At 54.4% G+C, this 16,430-nt stretch overlaps 1 protein-coding gene across 3 annotated transcripts; it reads left to right on the forward strand.

Annotated features, from left to right (window-relative positions):
• Positions 1-3,300: 3,300 nt before the first annotated feature.
• Positions 3,301-11,012, forward strand: VPS25 (vacuolar protein sorting 25 homolog). 3 transcript variants are annotated; one of them, XM_038385536.2, is made up of 6 exons: positions 3,301-3,462; positions 4,877-5,022; positions 7,051-7,104; positions 7,545-7,633; positions 8,323-8,398; positions 8,989-11,012. In XM_038385536.2, exons 1-6 carry the CDS (start codon positions 3,416-3,418, stop codon positions 9,099-9,101), a joined length of 525 nt encoding a protein of 174 aa, XP_038241464.2. In that variant the 5' UTR covers positions 3,301-3,415; the 3' UTR covers positions 9,102-11,012. The 3 variants fall into 3 exon arrangements, with proteins under 3 accessions (XP_038241464.2, XP_043359362.1, XP_043359363.1); XM_043503427.1 differs by having other exon boundaries at positions 3,402-3,609; positions 4,815-5,022; XM_043503428.1 differs by lacking the exon at positions 3,301-3,462 and adding an exon at positions 3,909-4,755.
• Positions 11,013-16,430: the final 5,418 nt, after the last annotated feature.

Raw genomic sequence — 16,430 nt, forward strand, 5'->3', positions numbered from 1 at the left:
CCAGTTGGGTGGCTTACAGGCCTCTTGGCCCATGGCACTTTGCTGGGTGACATGTAGACCCCATGATTCCCTCTTTTGGATAATGACACTGAGTCCAGCGACCTGCCCGGCGAGCTGCCAATGACCTCGTCGTGCAGGGGGACTCCCTGGTTGTCTTGGCCTGGGTCCCTCAAACCAAGCAGCGCGGGGGAAGCGCTAGGGAAGCAGGGTCCCCTTCCATCAGGGCTGGAGTGAGGCAGACTCCGGGGTCAGGGTGGGACCAGGTTCCCTTGGAGCAGGGCATTGGGGCTAGGAGAAAATCGGTGCTGGCTGAGGCCTGCACAGGTTACTTGTGGGCAGGTCTGTGTTTGGCAAGTCTGTGGCAATCACTGTGTGCGTGTGCGCATGTGCACGCCTGGCGACTGCAAGCCTGCATGTGTATCTGGGGAGGCCCAGCCTGCCGGGTGGCTGCACTGTACCTGGCTCTCCAGCCTGGGGATCCATGCCCGGTAGCCCAGACCCGGCCTCTTCTCTCCTGCCAGCCCTGCTACTCTCCCTGGTCTAGTCACTGGGTGGCCTACGTCCTGAAAGGGCCCCTGGTTTGAATGTCAATACCTCCTCCATGCTGAGCATGGGTCGTGTGGCTTGGGGGGGGGAGGGCGGGGAGGGAGCCCCTCTGCAGCAGCCCTTCGCTCTCAGATCCAGACTGAGAGTCAGTCCCATTCCAGCACGCAGCCTGGCCCCAGTTTGCCATGGGCCCTCAAACGTGTGGGTGGTGGCTCCAGGCAGGCGTGTCACGGAGCCTGGGAAGCACCCACGGGGGTCCTGCCCCAGCTGGGCCCCTTTCTGCCTGCATCCACCAGTGTGGTGGGGTGCGCTCACAGTCAGCTCCCTCCTGGGTTGGACCCCATATCGCTCCCTTTGTGGTTCAGGAGGTAGCTCGTTCTTGCTAGGGTCGATCTGTAGGGTGGGCCATGAATCCCTGGCTTTGTTCCCTAATGCTCCCAGCCTCACCAGGCTCCCAGCTCTCTCCCCTAGTGTCTGGGCTCGGGCAACCCTCGACCAGGAGTCAATCCCAAGGGCTCTGGGGGGCACCAGGCCTCCCTCCTGCCCACCAAGGCAGCAGTGTGTGTGCAGGAGGGAGATGAGTCTGCCTCTGCTGTTCCCTTTCCTGCCCAGAGAGTCGGGGAACAAAGCCTCCTGGCCCACTCCGCTGGCTCCTTCCTTCCTCCTCTCGTCCACTGGCCACTCCCTCGCAGTGAACGGAAAACACGACACTGGGGGCTGGCCAGGTCTCTGCAGCTCCCAGGAACGCCCTATGCTGTGTCCTTTGGGAGAGCCCCTGCTTAGCGGACAGCTGGGGCCCAACGTGGCCTCAGAATGAGCCCTTGGGCAGGGGAAGGGAGAAGGACCCAATGGGTATTTCCAGAGGGCCCTCAACAGCTCTGCCACCCAGCAGTCAGGGCACAGTCTGCCACAGGGGATGGAGGGTCTCCAGGCTGGGCCCAGCCTGTGGCACCCCATGTCCCACCCTGTTCTGAGAGCAGGGTTCCCTGCTGGCATCTGGCTCATCCCAGAGCCTCGGGCCAAGATGATGAGGGGAGTAAATGCTGCTGCTGTCAACCCTTGTGCATGTAGCTCACTCTGGGGTGTGCAGGCCTGCAGCGACGGCAGGGTGCAGGGGCCCAGAGAGGGCAGAATGGGCCAGGTACTGGTGCTCTGCCCTCCTCATCGGGCACATGGATTCCCCCACCCAGAGGGAACCCGGGGTCCATGCCCACGTGGCCATTGCACTGAGGAAAGGGACAGGCTCCAGCTCCCAGGCAGCTGGTGGCAGCTGCAGCCCAGATGGAACATTTGGGGAGTCACCGCTAGCCTCGCCGCAGTGCCTCAGCCCAGCCCAGCCCCGGCCCTCAGACGTGCCATGCACAGGTCAGTCACCTCACCCCCCACCCCGTCTGCCAACGCGCCAGGCTCCGGCTGGGAGGGCAACGCTGCCCCCTAGTGACCAGTACACGCCAGTGCGACCAGCTGTCCCTGCTGGGAGAGAGCAGCTCCCTGAATTCCTGTCCCTGCTGTACTCCCCACCCCAGGAGTGAGCTGGAGGCCTTGTGGTGGCAGGAAAGGAGCCAGGTGGCAGAGAGAGGGCTGAGAGGCACCAGAGGCATGGAGCTGCAAGCCCCAGAGGCTGTGGGGAAGAAGCAGGGTGACTCTGGAACCACCCAGGGGAATCCTAGGTCTGTGCAGCAGCCTTTGGGGCACCCGGTCGGGGATGAGGCCACGCTGGGATGGAAAGGCCTGGTGCAGGGAGCGTGGGGACTCGCCTCATTCCAAGCACCTGGAGGGGCCATCCCTCCCAATGCCAGTCACTGAGAGCAGCAGGTTCTCCTCCCGCAGGGGTGCCAGGGGACTCTGTGAGAGGGAATGAAGCTGCTGTGGCTTCATGAGAGGAAGGCTGGGAAGGAATGGCGAACAGGCGAGGGGCCCAAAGGCACCTGGATGGGTGTGGGAAGAGCTGGCGGGATCAGTTTGAAAAGTGCCACCCGTGACCCTGCCATCCCTCCTCCCCATGAGGGCAGCTGTCCCATCACGTGGGATTGGGCAGTTAGACAGAGAGACAGTAAACACCCAATGGAGAACAGTCTGCCAGTGGCCCAAGAATGGAATTGCTGTGTGGCTGGGCACATAGGCCCCAGCCCTGCCCCTGCAGCCAAGCCTCTGGGATGGCGCTGGGAGCTGCTGCAGCTGCATTTCCAGCCTGGCCAGGACAAGAGAAAAAACTGAAATCTGATGAGAAACCCTCTTCCCAGGATATTCACAAGCTGGTTTCTAACCCCAAGATGCTTGTCAGCTCACTGATGTGCCAGGCTCCAGCTGCCTCTCCCAAGTTATGAGACTGATGCTTGGCACAGTCACCCCTCAGGCCCACAGCTAGGGCCCCTCTCCTCGCCTGCAGCTCTGGAGTACCCTGTCTGCGCTGAAGCCAGAGGCACATGTCCAAGCGCCCCCAAGGCCAAGTCGCCTTCCAGGGCAGCTTTAGGTGCAGATCTCAACGCTCTGCACTAATATGCATGTATCCTCGCGCTGCCCCCGAGCAGTCGATCCCGTCCCCGCTGTGCACCAGGGAAACTGAGGCAGCAAGAGGGGATGGGACGTGCCCAAGATCACAGAGCAGGGCACAGACCCCTGACATCCTGGCTGCCAGGCTGGGGCCCTGCACAGCTCTGTACAGACCATCCCACCCACCTCCTGCAGCCATAGCTCCCGCTCCCGGCCGGCCCGAGTGACCAGGAAGCCTCGACTTCCCCCCACCCCCAACCTGGGGCGGAACGGACCCTGCCCGGAACCTTCCTTCGAGGCTGAGGGCGGGCCGGAAGCCCATGAAGCGGGCCGGAAGTCGGTGGGGCCGCGGTTCCGGCTTCGAGGGGCGGCGGCGATGAGTTTTGAGTGGCCCTGGCAGTACCGCTTCCCCCCGTTCTTCACGTGAGTCCCTCGGAACCGCCCCCGGGCCCCACAGGAGCCCCCCGAATCTCTCCGGCCAGGCCCCTCCCACCCTTGGAGCCCCCCCGCGCCAGAACCGGGCGCCGCGCCCCGCGTCCCTGTGGCGCGTGCATGGACCCGGGGCCGAAGGTGCGTTTTGGTGGCCATGGTCCCCCACGGGCTCCCCACCAACCCTGCCCTGCGCCCCCTTCTCCGCAATCCCCCTCCTCGCCTTCCCCTGGAAACTGCCCCCCCGGGTGCACAAAGCAGCTGGCCTTGCTGCGCCGCCCCCACCGGGCGGCCGCTCCTCTGCCCCGTGCACCCCCTGGGCTGCAAAAGGGGAGGGCAGGAGAGCAGCAGCACAGCCCAGGTGGGCAAGTGCCCTGAACGCGGGGAGCCCTGGTGTGCGTGTTGGGGGGAGAGAGGGTGTGTGTGAGACCCTGTGTGGTGTTGAGGGGACAGTGTGTGGGTAGGAGTGCGCTGTCTCTTTAAGAAAGCGCTCAGGAGCCCGAAGGCTGTGTTCATAGAATATCAGGGTTGGAAGGGACCCCAGAAGGTCATCTAGTCCAGCCCCCAGACACAAGCAGCTCGGGACCCAGAGAGGCAGCACCACACATTCCCTCTGTCCCGTCACCCCAGCTCAGTGGAAAGTGGGTGCCCGGATGAGGGGGACACCCCAACATCAGCCTCCACTCCCCCAGCAGACAGGAGGACGCTCCCACTTCAGAGTGGCTGGGGCAGCTCTGGGGAGGAAGGAGCAGGGGCGGGAGCAGCAGCAGCTTCACAGGTGGAGGAGGGGAACCCCCGCTCCGGAGGAGTCACCTGGCTTGGATGGCTGGTTGCCCAACTGCCCCATGCAGCTCCCAGCCCAGCCCCCTCTCCAGTGCGGCTGCCTGCCTGCTGTCTCCGTCAGCTGGTCAGGTGGGAATCCAAATCCTGCGCATGGGGCCCTCTTTGGCGGGCGGCCCTGGGCGCGGGACTGGACGGGCCCACCCCAAAAGCTGGATCATTGCAGGGGAACCGCTTGATCAGTGCCACGGGGGACTGAGTTCCGGCCAGTGGAGCAGATTGTGAACTGGCCACAGCCTGATTCGTGTCCTGCGAAGTGTCCCTGGCCCTCTCCAGCAGCGAGAGCGCAGCACGACCAGTACAACTCGTATTACTGAGCGTACCAGCCAGGTGGTATCTGGAGTGGGGGTAGGTGTCAGGAGCACTGCTGGAGGCTTGCCTCGGGATTCATCTGTTGATGTAGCTGCTGTTTGTTGACGCTTCAGGTCCCACCGACATTATGGCAAGGTTTGCATGTAGGAGTGGCCAGTCTGGCTGCATTTGTCACCCACTTAAATCTCTTTAAGCCCAGATCCTGCTGTGCCTGGAACCAGATGTTGACCTGGAGCACCTCTGGGTTTGTTTCTAGATTGCAGCCCAATGTGGACACCCGGCAGAAGCAGATGACAGCCTGGTGCTCCTTGGTTCTGTTGTACTGTCGCCTCAACAAGCAGTACACAATGACGGTCATGGAGGCCCAAGAAAGCCCACTTTTCAACAACAGGAAACTGCAGCGTATCCTTCACTCCCATGCTGTTTCCTTGCCCAGGTTGCTGTGGTGGCTTTAATCCAAACTAGGTCTGTCAATTATTCGCAGTTAACTCATGCAATTAACTCAAAACAGTTAATTGCAATTAAAAAAATTAATCACAATTAATCACAGATTTAATTGCACTGTTAAACAATAGAATACCAATTGAAATTTATTAAATATTTTGGATGTTTTTCTACATTTTCATATATATTGTATTCTGTGTTGTAATTGAAATCAAAGTGTATATAATTTTATTACAAATATTTGCACTGTAAAAATGATAAACAGAAGAAATACTATTTTTCAATTCACCTCATACAAGTACTGTAGTGCAATCTTTGTCCTGAAAGTGCAACTTACACATTTGTTTTTGTTACATAACTGCTCTCAAATATCTTGCAATGCCAGCTACAACAGTGCCACGAGAATGCCTCTTCTCACTTTCAGGTGACATTGTAAACAATAAGTGGGCAACATTATCTCCTGCAAATGTAAACAAAGTTGTTTGTCTGAGTGATTGGCTGAACAAGAAGTAGAACTGAGTGGACTTGCAGGCTCTAAAATTTTACATTGTTTTATTTTTGAATGCAGTTTTTTTGTACATAATACTACATTTGTAAGTTCAACTTTCATGATAAAGATATTGCACTACAGTACTTGTATTAGGCAAATTGAAAAATACTATTTCTTTTGTTTTGTTTTTTTACAGTGCAAATACTTGTAATCAAAATAAAATAAAGTGAGCACTGCACACTTTGTATTCTGTGTTGTAATTGAAATCAATATATTTGAAAATGTAGAGAACATCCAAAAATATTTAAATAAATGGTATTCTATTACTGTTTAACAGTGTAATTAATTGTGATTAATTTTTTAAATCACTTGACAACCCTAATCCAAAGCAATAGTTTGAGGTGGATTTTACTATCTCAGTAAAGCATATTAGGTTAAAAAGCAACCTGTAACCGCTGAGGGGAATCCTGGAGAACAGTTTGGGTTGGGACCAGGGTATGCTGAGTGACGCAGTTCCCTACAGTAGTAGATGGCTGCTCTGTCCAGGACTCCATGAATACAGCGAGGGACTCTCAGTTACTTCTGGTAGTTACAGAGCAGAACTGTTTGCAAGATACACATTCTTCCAGGTCAACAGCTCTGCCCATTGGCCCCAGACCAACAGGCTCATTCCTGTAGTTAGCACTGCAGCATTAGGCGTAAATAATCAGCCTGGCCTACCAGGGGCTTTCCCTGAACTAGCGGTGGCCCTAGTTTGAGAACCACTGCTCTATGCAGCAGACAGGAGGCAGGCTCTTGATCCAGAGCAGCTTGGCCAGGGGCGGCTACATTCGGGGTGGGGTGGAGAGTGCAGGAGCAGCAGAGGCTGCAGATGGCAATGAAGCAGGAGGTGGGAGGAGGGGCTCCCCTGTTCCGGAGCAGTTACTTGGCTGGTCCAGCCGCCCCCTTACAGCTCAGGTTGTCAGTCCACCCTCTCTAGATGCTGCCGCTCACCTGCCTGGCTGCCTCCATAAGCCCAACTGGCTCTCAGCACGTCAGGTGAGAGATACCACGCAGTGCACCTCTGTGTTGTGCACAGTGGCCCCCTGAGCATGGCGCTCTGGGTGAGGTCTGCCTTTGCCCACCCCTAAGGCTGACCCTGCCCCCTTCCCCCACTTTCATCCGGCCTGCCCTGCATTTGTCATGTGCTGCTGTCCACCCCAGAGATGGCTGCATTTTGATGGGAATGTGGTTTTTGGCTTGTACGCAGTTTGTGAGGCACAGTGGAATCTTCAGTGATGAAAGCTGCCATGGAAATGTTATGTGGATTTATTGCTTTAAAGCTTTGCTTATTTCAGTTATTTAGAACTATGTCAGGGCATGCTTTGCTTTCGGTTCCATCCCCCAACCAGTTTCTGCTGTGAACAGTGTTAGAGATGGTCACACATCTGACATCATCCTCTGAGCTTTGCCTGTACTGCTAAATTGCACTAAATGTTTCCTTAACCCAGAACCAGGGAAACTCCCCATGGAATCCATACAAGTTGTGTTAGAAGAACTCAGGAAAAAAGGTGGGTGAAAATCTCTACTGAATTGTCTGTGACTGTTCATGTTGCCTGTGCTGTGTGCGTCAGCAAGACTTCTGTCTAATTTCCCTCCTAGTGCTGAGAGTCTGGCTGTGCGACTATCCCAATACACTCTGGGCATGGACTGTACCACTCCTATTGGAATCTCTCTGAGTTCTGGTTGTTTTTCAGTGTTGTCTCTGTTTTCAGAGCTCCTTGTCCCTTTCCTTATGCAGCATTGCAATCCGCTGCACTGGGAGAGGGAGAGTCAGGCCCAGAGGCAGGAAAGATTTTTTTATTTGAATGTGGGTGTAGGTAGGAAGCTGGTGTGAGTGACAGGGTGGGGTAGAGATGGAGCTACATACATACATAGCATCCACCTGTAATGAGGTGTCATTCTTGATTTGGGGACCTGTGGTAAATACACCCTTTCCATTGCGTTTCAGGGAACCTAGAATGGTTAGACAAGAACAAATCCAGTTTCCTGATCATGTGGCGAAGACCAGAAGAATGGGGAAAGCTCATCTATCAGTGGGTGAGGCCACAGAAGCTTTGATACTGTACAGACCATGGCCCCATTTCGGTGTGTGTGTGTGTGGGGGGGCAGCTGTCATTTTAGACTTGCCGCAAAAAGATCTGAACCGAATTGCTGATTTGACATCTCACCCGCAACCAGCCCTGTCTAACTGCCAGTCCCACAAGCGGATGGACGCTGCCAGATGGCTTGGCTTGTGATTTGTGAAAAATGCAACTGTCAAATGTTGGTGCCCTGATTCCCCACTGCCTTTAACTTTGTGGGTCCCATTTCCCTCTGCTGCAGAGGGGTGTAGGGATCTCTGCAGTGGTGCACACCTTACATTGTGTAAAAAGCTGTGATTTGCAAGTGAATACACTGTTCCCACCCATCTCCTTGTGAGTGTGGATGAGAGTTCAGTAGTGAGGACAAAGCTGCTGTTGCATTCCCCTTCATGACACGAGTTCTCGTCGTAAAGCTCGTTGTCAGAGTTGGAGAGAAGGAATAAAGGATGGTGGGACAGCAGCAGGGGTTAGACTACTTTCTCCACAGTCAAATCTCCTTGTCTGAGGAATTAGTTTGTGTGCTCAGTAAATACTGACTGGGTTCTACTCCATTGAAATGAAGATCCGGCAGAAATCAGTGCTGGGAATATTAACTGTTTGTAAGACACATAAGTGAAATTCTCTACATCGCTCTTGTTTTTCCAGGTGTCTAAGAATGGCCTGACCAACTCTGTATTCACACTCTACGAGCTGTCCAATGGAGATGACACACAGAATGAAGGTAATTCACATCACGTGTGTTCTGGGGCTGCTTTCCAGAGCACAACAGTACTGTAAGAATAAATAATTTGTACTGCCAGGTGACAGTTTTAATGGTGAAATTCTTTACAAATGCTTGTAGTTGCTGCATGCTATCTCTGTATTCTGGGGCTCACACTGATCACCACTGAGAAGCGGGGCTGTAAGCTTTTTTCGCTACCCACCCCAAGATCTCCATATCATTCGTGTGTTATCCCTGCCTGTCACCGAGCCTCTCTCCCTTCAATAGCAAAGCTCTGTCCTCATGTTCCTCTGGCTCCAGGGGGGTTGTTTTTTCTTCCTTGTGAGATCTGCCTGACTCCCTTGCAGCTTTCAGGTCTCTGCTGAAAGCTGCATTATCTGTTCCTTCTCTGTTTAACAGCACCCAGCTTCTCTCTTTCTGACGTGGCAGCGGTGGCTTGGATTAATTGTGTTCTTTGTTATGCTCTTGGGTCTGTGAAAGGTGCTCCGTAAGGCACCTCCTAGTTTGCCATCATTAGTTGCAGACTGTGTTGCTTTTGAGGTGTGATTCTTGTGGCTTCTATTGACTGAGAATGTTTAATCCTTCCCTAGAGTTCCATGGCTTGGAAGAGTCCATGTTGCTTCGTGCCCTGCAAGCCTTACAACAAGAGCACAGGGCTGAAATTATCACACTCGATGACGGCCAAGGCGTCAAGTTCTTTTAACAGGCACCCCCTCCCTTCCCATCTCCTCTGACAGTTAAAGTGTTTCTAGCTTGAAAGGTTCAGTCTTCAGACCTGGAATCGAGCAGTGACTGGAAGCAGCTGCATATTCTGGCTTTCTTAAGGCAAGGAGAAGCTGTGAAGCCTTCTGAAGACATGACTTTTTCTTAGAAATCTTCAGAGATCTTCTGTCTTTCTCTTCTTCCTGTTGATTCTATTTATCTGAGGGGTTAAAGCTGCTCTGGGTAGATTCAAGGGGAACCACTCCAGGAATGATGCGGAACCACTCCAGTTATTGACCCTAGTTCTCGTGAAAGTAGCTGAAGAGCACGCACTGGCAAGACAATCGCATGGCTCTTCAGCTGGCAGCTGGTTAGTTGAGTTTGGCTTTCAAAGAGCAGATCTTTCACCCCTGTTCTGGTCACAGAGTCAGGCTCTGCAGCCTGCAGAGTGTGATGAGCAGAACCACTGAACCAGTGACAGCTTTTGAGTTATAAAATATCTCAGCAGAAGAACGAGAGGTGCTCACTGTGAAGCAGGTGGCACTGGGTGTGATGGGGGTGGGTGCCTGGGAATTAATTTGGCATAATTAAAAGAAGGTGTATTTATAGAGCAGCACTGGGTGGTTTTTTTTGCTTCATTGCTAATGAAACTGAAGGTTGCTTTTCTGTCAGATTAGTGGCCTTGCATTGTAATTCTGCGTTGAAAAGACTGTGAAGATGGCAGCCTACTGGGGAGAGGGGAAGGATTCCCAGCAAGTCTCTCTCGTGGTCCGTCTTTGTAAGTGAAAAGATGTCTCTTCTAACTGCCAGACCCACAGACAGTCTTCCAACCTGTGTCCTAGGGTGTGCAGCCTGTGGCTAGAAGGATTGAGCAGGTGTGACAGGGCTGCTCTGTAGCAGTGATGGGTAGTGGGAGGGAACAGTTCGGTGTTGAGACCCTCTGCCCTGGTGACGATGGGTGAAACAGCAAGAGCTCAGCTTGATTCTGCTGGTGAAGTCTTAGCTGTGTTTTCTGGGGCGGCACGGGACAGTTTGCCCTTCCAGGCCCTTGTCTAAGCGGTGTTCGGCACTGGTTCAGCTGGAGCCCTCGCTGACACCCATTGTCAACAGCAGGTAATTTTCAGTGCTGACAAGGTGCTAGAGTCCAGCCAGAGTTTGTGGGGCTGGTGGAGAGAAAACCCTTCTGCCTTGTAATGGGAACTTGTGACTTGGAGTCAGTGGTACACGGGCCCTCGGCTCACATGCTATCCTTCTCACAGGTGCATATGTGTTGACCTGCGCTTGGGGGCTGTGTGACACCTCAGCTCTGGGGCTGTATTTTACTGCTGCCCTGAGTGCTGCTTTGCTGGTAGGAGGCCTGGCTCCTGTAACCTAGGCTCAGAGGAAATAGCTCTGGCCTCATTCCTCTGCACCAAGCCGGGTGGTTTACACAGGGCTAATGTGGTCTCCAGTCCTGTCTGGAGCAGATCATCTTTCCGCAAGGACTTTACTGGGCTGCGAATAAACAGCAGGATAACACAGTGGCCTGACGTCCTGCCCCCCAGCAGCCAGGATGGCTTGTTTGTTTGACAATTAAAGCCTTAAACAATTGGTTTGACAAGCCGTAACCGTAACCCTTTGCTTCCCAGTGCTGTCTCGTTGTTCCTCTCTCGTGGGGGGTTTTGACTGGCTGTTTTGACAAAGTGGGTTGTGACTCCTTATTTAAGGCACTGATGTGTGGGCATGGTGCTCTCATGTGACTTGCCACCCACCCCATCACATCTCCCCTGAAACTCACAGAGAAGCAGCTGAGGCTAGGAAACTTCTTGGTCTGTTTCCCTAAGTGCTCATAGTTTCCATCTCCCCGCAGCTGACGCAAATACTGAGCAAAAATAGTTACCCTTCAGCCAGAGCCTGGTAATGAATGGTTAAGGAAAACAGACCTGAGCCCACCATCACCTGTGAGCCGCATCAAGAGTCACTGTGCTGGGGGCTGGCGCCCTGTGTTGGCGTCTCTGCCTCCTGTCTGGATAAAGCAGCAGTGGGTGGTTGTGCTCCAGAGCATCAGTTGAACAAGTCTGGTTTGTTTTTCCCAGCAGAGGGAGCCAGTGCACTCCCTGCGGAGCCTGTATCCCTCAGCCAGTGCCTCCAGCCGCGCACTGCTCTAGGACAGTGCCCCAGCTCACTATTCTTTGGTTAAACACGTTATCTCATTGGCTTCCAGCCCTCGCCCAAGCTGTCTGCAGACCAGATGGGTGCCAGTGAGGATCTCTACTTCAGGGTCGGTTTTGGTTCCTCCCTGTTCTCCCCTCACATCCAGGCTCCTGCCAGTCTCTGCTGTTTGCCCTCTCTGTCCTCACAGCTCATGCTGTAGCTCCTGTACCCTTCCCCTCTCCAGCCCCTGTGCCCTCCTCTCTCCGCTCCCTTCCACACACTGCAGCAAAGGTTCTCTTCCTTGGTGGCTCTGTGCATGGACAGCCCCGGCTTCCCCACATGCCTGTAGTGGGGATGGTACCAGCAGTGTTACAAACCTTCTTTTCTGTGACCCTGAGCTGTGAGACTTTAACAAACAGGCCCAGGGTGTTTGTGTGTCTTTCCTGTTCACATGGCTCAGACCTGCTCCAGGCCTTGCATTCCTGCTAGAGTTGCCTTCCCTGTATGTACCCTTGCTCTCCATGACTGAGTATATGTTCTTAATTAAACACGCTGCTGCCTCAGGAAAGAGCTGATGTGGCTTTACGCTGTATTACCTTTTGTCCGGAGTGCTCTGACACCCCTTCCCTGTCTGGTTCCAGTCTCCCAGCTAGCTAGTTGCTCTGTGGGAGGAGGAGGAAGAACATCCCTTTTTTCCCCTCCCAGGATGATGGAGTAACCAGGCCACCTCACAGCCTCGGGGGAGCGGGAGCTTCCCCTCCATCACATCCAGTCAGCTCTAACCTGGATGAACATCGGATGAAGTGAGCTGTAGCTCACGAAAGCTTATGCTCAAATAAATTTGTTAGTCTCTAAGGTGCCACAAGTACTCCTTTTCTTTTTGCGAATACAGACTAACACAGCTGCTACTCTGAAACACAGCACAATGGGGCCATGATTCTTGCCTGGAGTTCTCAGGGGATACCACTCCCGCCAGCTGGATTGTCGTGAGTTGTTCTCTGGCCTGGGTTGCACAGGAGGTGAGACTAGATGGTCCCCTCTAGCCTTCACATCTATGGAAAACATCATTAACGTCATTTCCAGATAGGGCCTGGAGAGCAGAGACTAGCCCTTGGTCATGCGGGAGGGAACAGAACCCAGGCGTCCTGATGCTCTGGATTGGCTCTAACCAAAAGACTCCACTCCCTTCCCTTCATATTTCTTCACAGCCAAGGAAGAACTCCAGTAATCTTCTGTATGTAAAGCAAAGGAATTGGTACACATAGAAAGTACAACTTCCGCCCCTCAGCTCGGAGGAAGGAGAACTGCAGTTTGTGTGCTGCAGGCCAGGGTTGGGAATAAAGCACAAGTTGGGGGGGGGGGGGGTGCTGTCAAATGGAGCGGGAAGAAGGAAAGAGCAAAGCTTGAAGAATCACAGCACCTTCACGTTGGGCTTTGCCACAAAAGTGTCAGAAAGTTGCCCAAAGGGGCTTCTGCTTCCTTGGGCTAGAAAAGAGAACCAGGAGCAGGCTGATAACAGGCAGCCAGTTCCAACAGCCCTGCTGCGGAAACCTACACTCAGTTGTAGTTGAAACAAGATGGAAAGGATACCTCCTTGCTGGTCCACAGCAGGAGGGTACTCTGCGCGCACAGGGGTTCAGTGGCTGACACCGAGGCAGGGAGCTGCGCAAAGCGCAGCTGTGCGGAGCCTGCTGGGTGGGTGTGGGAGATGGTTGCTGGGTAGAAGAAGCAGTGGGATCAGGTTTCACCCATTCCCACTGTAATGACACAGGAGTCTGGACTCCCACTCTGCAGCAGCCGCCTGGGATGGGGGCCCCACACTGAGACTCAGCTGTGTGGGGCCTGTTTCGAGCTTCCCTGTTCACACTGTGGGGCACTGTCCCAGCCAGGAGGGTGCACTGCTCCCTCACTGAGCCCTGGCTGGCCCTTTGGACACTCCCAGGGCAATGGCTTGTCAGATTCCAGCGAAGGCTCTGCTGCTGCACCAAGGTTTGGGGTTAGGCAGGTCTCTCTGGGCTGATCAGGTGCCCTGCAGATCTGAGATCACAGCTGCAGCTGGTCACACTGATTACAGGCTAATTGGCCTGGGGAAGCTGGAGTGTAAGGGGCCCTGGGCTGAGATAAGGGCACTATCAGGCTATGCACACCCAGCTCAGACCTGCTCATGGGGAGGAAAGAAGCTTGGGGCTTTTTTTAAAATGTCATCGGTGTCGTTTCAGTTTGATCAATTCTGACCCGTTGTGTCTGGGGAGCCCTGAGTCTGGTACGTGTGCTCTAGGGGACTGATTGTACATAAGATTAGGGCTGGAGCTCCAGGAGGAAAGTGACCTGCATCACACCAGGAACTGAGAACAGGAAGCTGAGAACTCCCACCACCAGGTCACTGAAAACACATGGTTCCCTTAAAAGGAAAAGGAGTACTTGCGGCACCTTAGAGACTAACAGTTACTATCCTTGTCAGGAGCTCAGGGCTCTGGGACTCCTCTCGAGCAGGGGGTGGCATCACCATGCCCCTAGCGCAGAGGAGGGAGCACACCCTGCCAGGAAGCAGCAGCGTGAGGCAAGCATGACACTGCATGTTGCCTGGGTAGGCGAGTGACTCTGCTGTGGATGTGCTGTGCAGCTGGGACCTGCCTGAATTTTTCTGATCATGCACAGTTCTCCTAACATCCTGAGTCTCGTGCTATTCTGCTCCATCTGCCTTGCGAAAGGGTTCAGATGAGCCCTGGGATTTGAGGCCCTTCTCAGCAGTGTGGTTAATTTTGAGTTTCTAATGGGATCTGTCCACCCCCAAGATACACACAGCAGGGCCCAAAGCCTTTCCCATATGTGCAGAGGCTGGGGCAAGCCCAGGACGCTACCCTGCCAGTGCCAGCCCAGCCAGATATATGGTTCCCCAGAGCATGTAGTTGATTGAAATGTGCACCCCAGTCTTGTGCAGGGAAGGCCTGGGGACCATGACCAGATGCTGAGAGGCGCTGAGTTCAGTAGGCGCTCAGACCTCCTCCCTGCTCAGCCCCATCGCAGCCCCTCCGTCTCCCTGCCATGAACGCTGAGCTCAGAGGAGATGGGCTGGAGCTAATAAGCGAGAGTGGAGTGCTCAGCAGAGCAGTGTTTCTTTTGATTAGTGACCTCATCCCCCAGGAGAGCGACTACCCAGCTGGCAGCCGAACATATAGGAAAATAGGTTAGGTTGCTTCATTAGAGCGGGCCTTCAAAGAGCAGGGCTGGCACCGGCACCAGGGGCCATGGAAATGTCACCCTGATAAGACCCTGCGTGTTGTGTACAATCCCTGAGCTCTAGGGACCAGCTTCTCCATGGGAGTTTCTATTCTCAGCCCATGTCGGACTCCCACGTGGTGCCCCAAGGTTCGGTCAAGAGGAGGTGGCTGGAAGGTGCCCGTCTCCTTAGGCTGTGTCGTTCCTGCTGCCATGCAGCAGCCACGCCCCTTTCAGCTGTGGTGAGTTTGGGGCTGGAGTCTGAACTCCTTGCAGCATGACGGGACAACGCCAGGGCAAACTCCCTTTGCCTTGTCCCTGTGCCAGCATGACTCCCCCTCCTTGGGTGGGAGAGGGGTGTTCATTCTCCATGTTCATCAGGGCTTGGCCCCTCTGCTGAGGCTGCTGACAAGAGGCCTGGCCCCAGAAGTAGCTTTTGTGATGGGGACACATGGCTGCCAGAGGTTGAGCTGAGGTCCCCAGCCGATTCAGTGCACATGGACTCCTGAGCCCCCGCAGCCTGGGGGTGGCTCCCAGCCAGCTCCAAATATGGCCCAGGGACCTGGAGGCAAAGAGGTCTGATGCCCCAGTGCCAGCCCTGCCCTCCAGTGTTAACACGGACATCCTGTTAGCTCTGAAGCTGGCAATGTATCCCAGGAACTCAAATGCCAGGTGAGCTCCCAGTTTTCCACCTGGTCATCAAGCCCAGGCTCTGTGCAGCCTTCTAGACCCGCTTTGGGTTTGGTCTCATTTCCATGCACTGGGCCAAGCCCCGTAGCTTATATAAAAACATTCACCTAATACTTGGTGGTGGTGTCAGTGCTGAGAAGGCAGAGAGGAGAGGGAATCTGCTTTTCCTCTGCCAGGGGGGTCTGACATCTGTGCCAGAACTGGTTGTGCGGCAGGACGAGCAGCACAAGTGATCGCCTGCACCATTGGGAGGTGGCAGCAGTCCTGACACGCCAGGTTTCTCTCGCAAAGGGTAGAGTTCTTTCCCCATGTTATTTTGGAAGCAATTGGTTTGCACCAGTTGGTGCCAAGATCAATATCCCCCAGCCCTGAGCTGCATGTTCTAGTGTCCCTGTCTCTGAGCTGCAGATTATTCTCACAGGACAGCTGCAGAAAAAGCAGCAGGGGCTCCCCCACCCTACCTGTGTACTTCAGGCTGAGGATCCCTGGCTTTGCTAAAAGCCACCGCCAGGACAGGAGAAGAGTGAAAGCAATTACTGGGAACTAAGCAGGGAACTTTATAAATCTGACATATGCTGCAGGAGCAGGGGAGCTGCAGCCTCATTCCCGCAGCTTTGCCGGGCCCTAGAGGGGAAGGTAAAGCTTGGACCAGGCATGCTGCTTCCTCTGGCTGCCTTCACTGTGGGCAAACACCAGACTGGCTTTGTGCCCAAACGGGTATTTGGCAAGTGGATTCACTGGGAAGGGAAGTGGGGCCAATGCGTATCTGAATGCTCCACCGAGGGAGCTGTGTGAGGTGCAGGGACAACCTACCCCCTTGGGGTGGATCGCAAGAAAAATGTCACCTCGTGTTCCCTCCTGTGCAGAGTAAGCACATGTCATTCTGCAGAGCTGAGCACCCAGGCGTGTGGTCTGTCACAACGAGGCCCCCGCTCCGCCGGATCAGCGCATTGGTTCAATCTAGCACCCTGGCTCTGGCTTCAGAACACAGCAGCTCCCTCCTCCCCTGACCTGGGCATTGCTGTGGGGCAGTTATTCCACACAGCCATGTTTCTGCAAACTGCCTATGCCTGTTCTTCCAGCAGCTTGTGCCCCTGGGGAGCATGGGGTGGGGTGACTTCTCCCAGTTCACACACCTAAGCTACATTAGCAATTTTCAAGCAAGGAGAGAGAGCGGGTCTCAGCAAAGGGGGTGCTGGTGGGAGAAGTCATGCCCAATCAGCTTGTTCTCTGAGCAGGGGGGAGGTGAAGCTATCAGGAACCCGCCAGCGTTCAGGGGATTTGCAGT

Source organism: Dermochelys coriacea, chromosome 27 (assembly GCF_009764565.3).
Source record: "Dermochelys coriacea isolate rDerCor1 chromosome 27, rDerCor1.pri.v4, whole genome shotgun sequence".
NCBI classification, from domain to species: Eukaryota; Metazoa; Chordata; order Testudines; family Dermochelyidae; genus Dermochelys; species Dermochelys coriacea.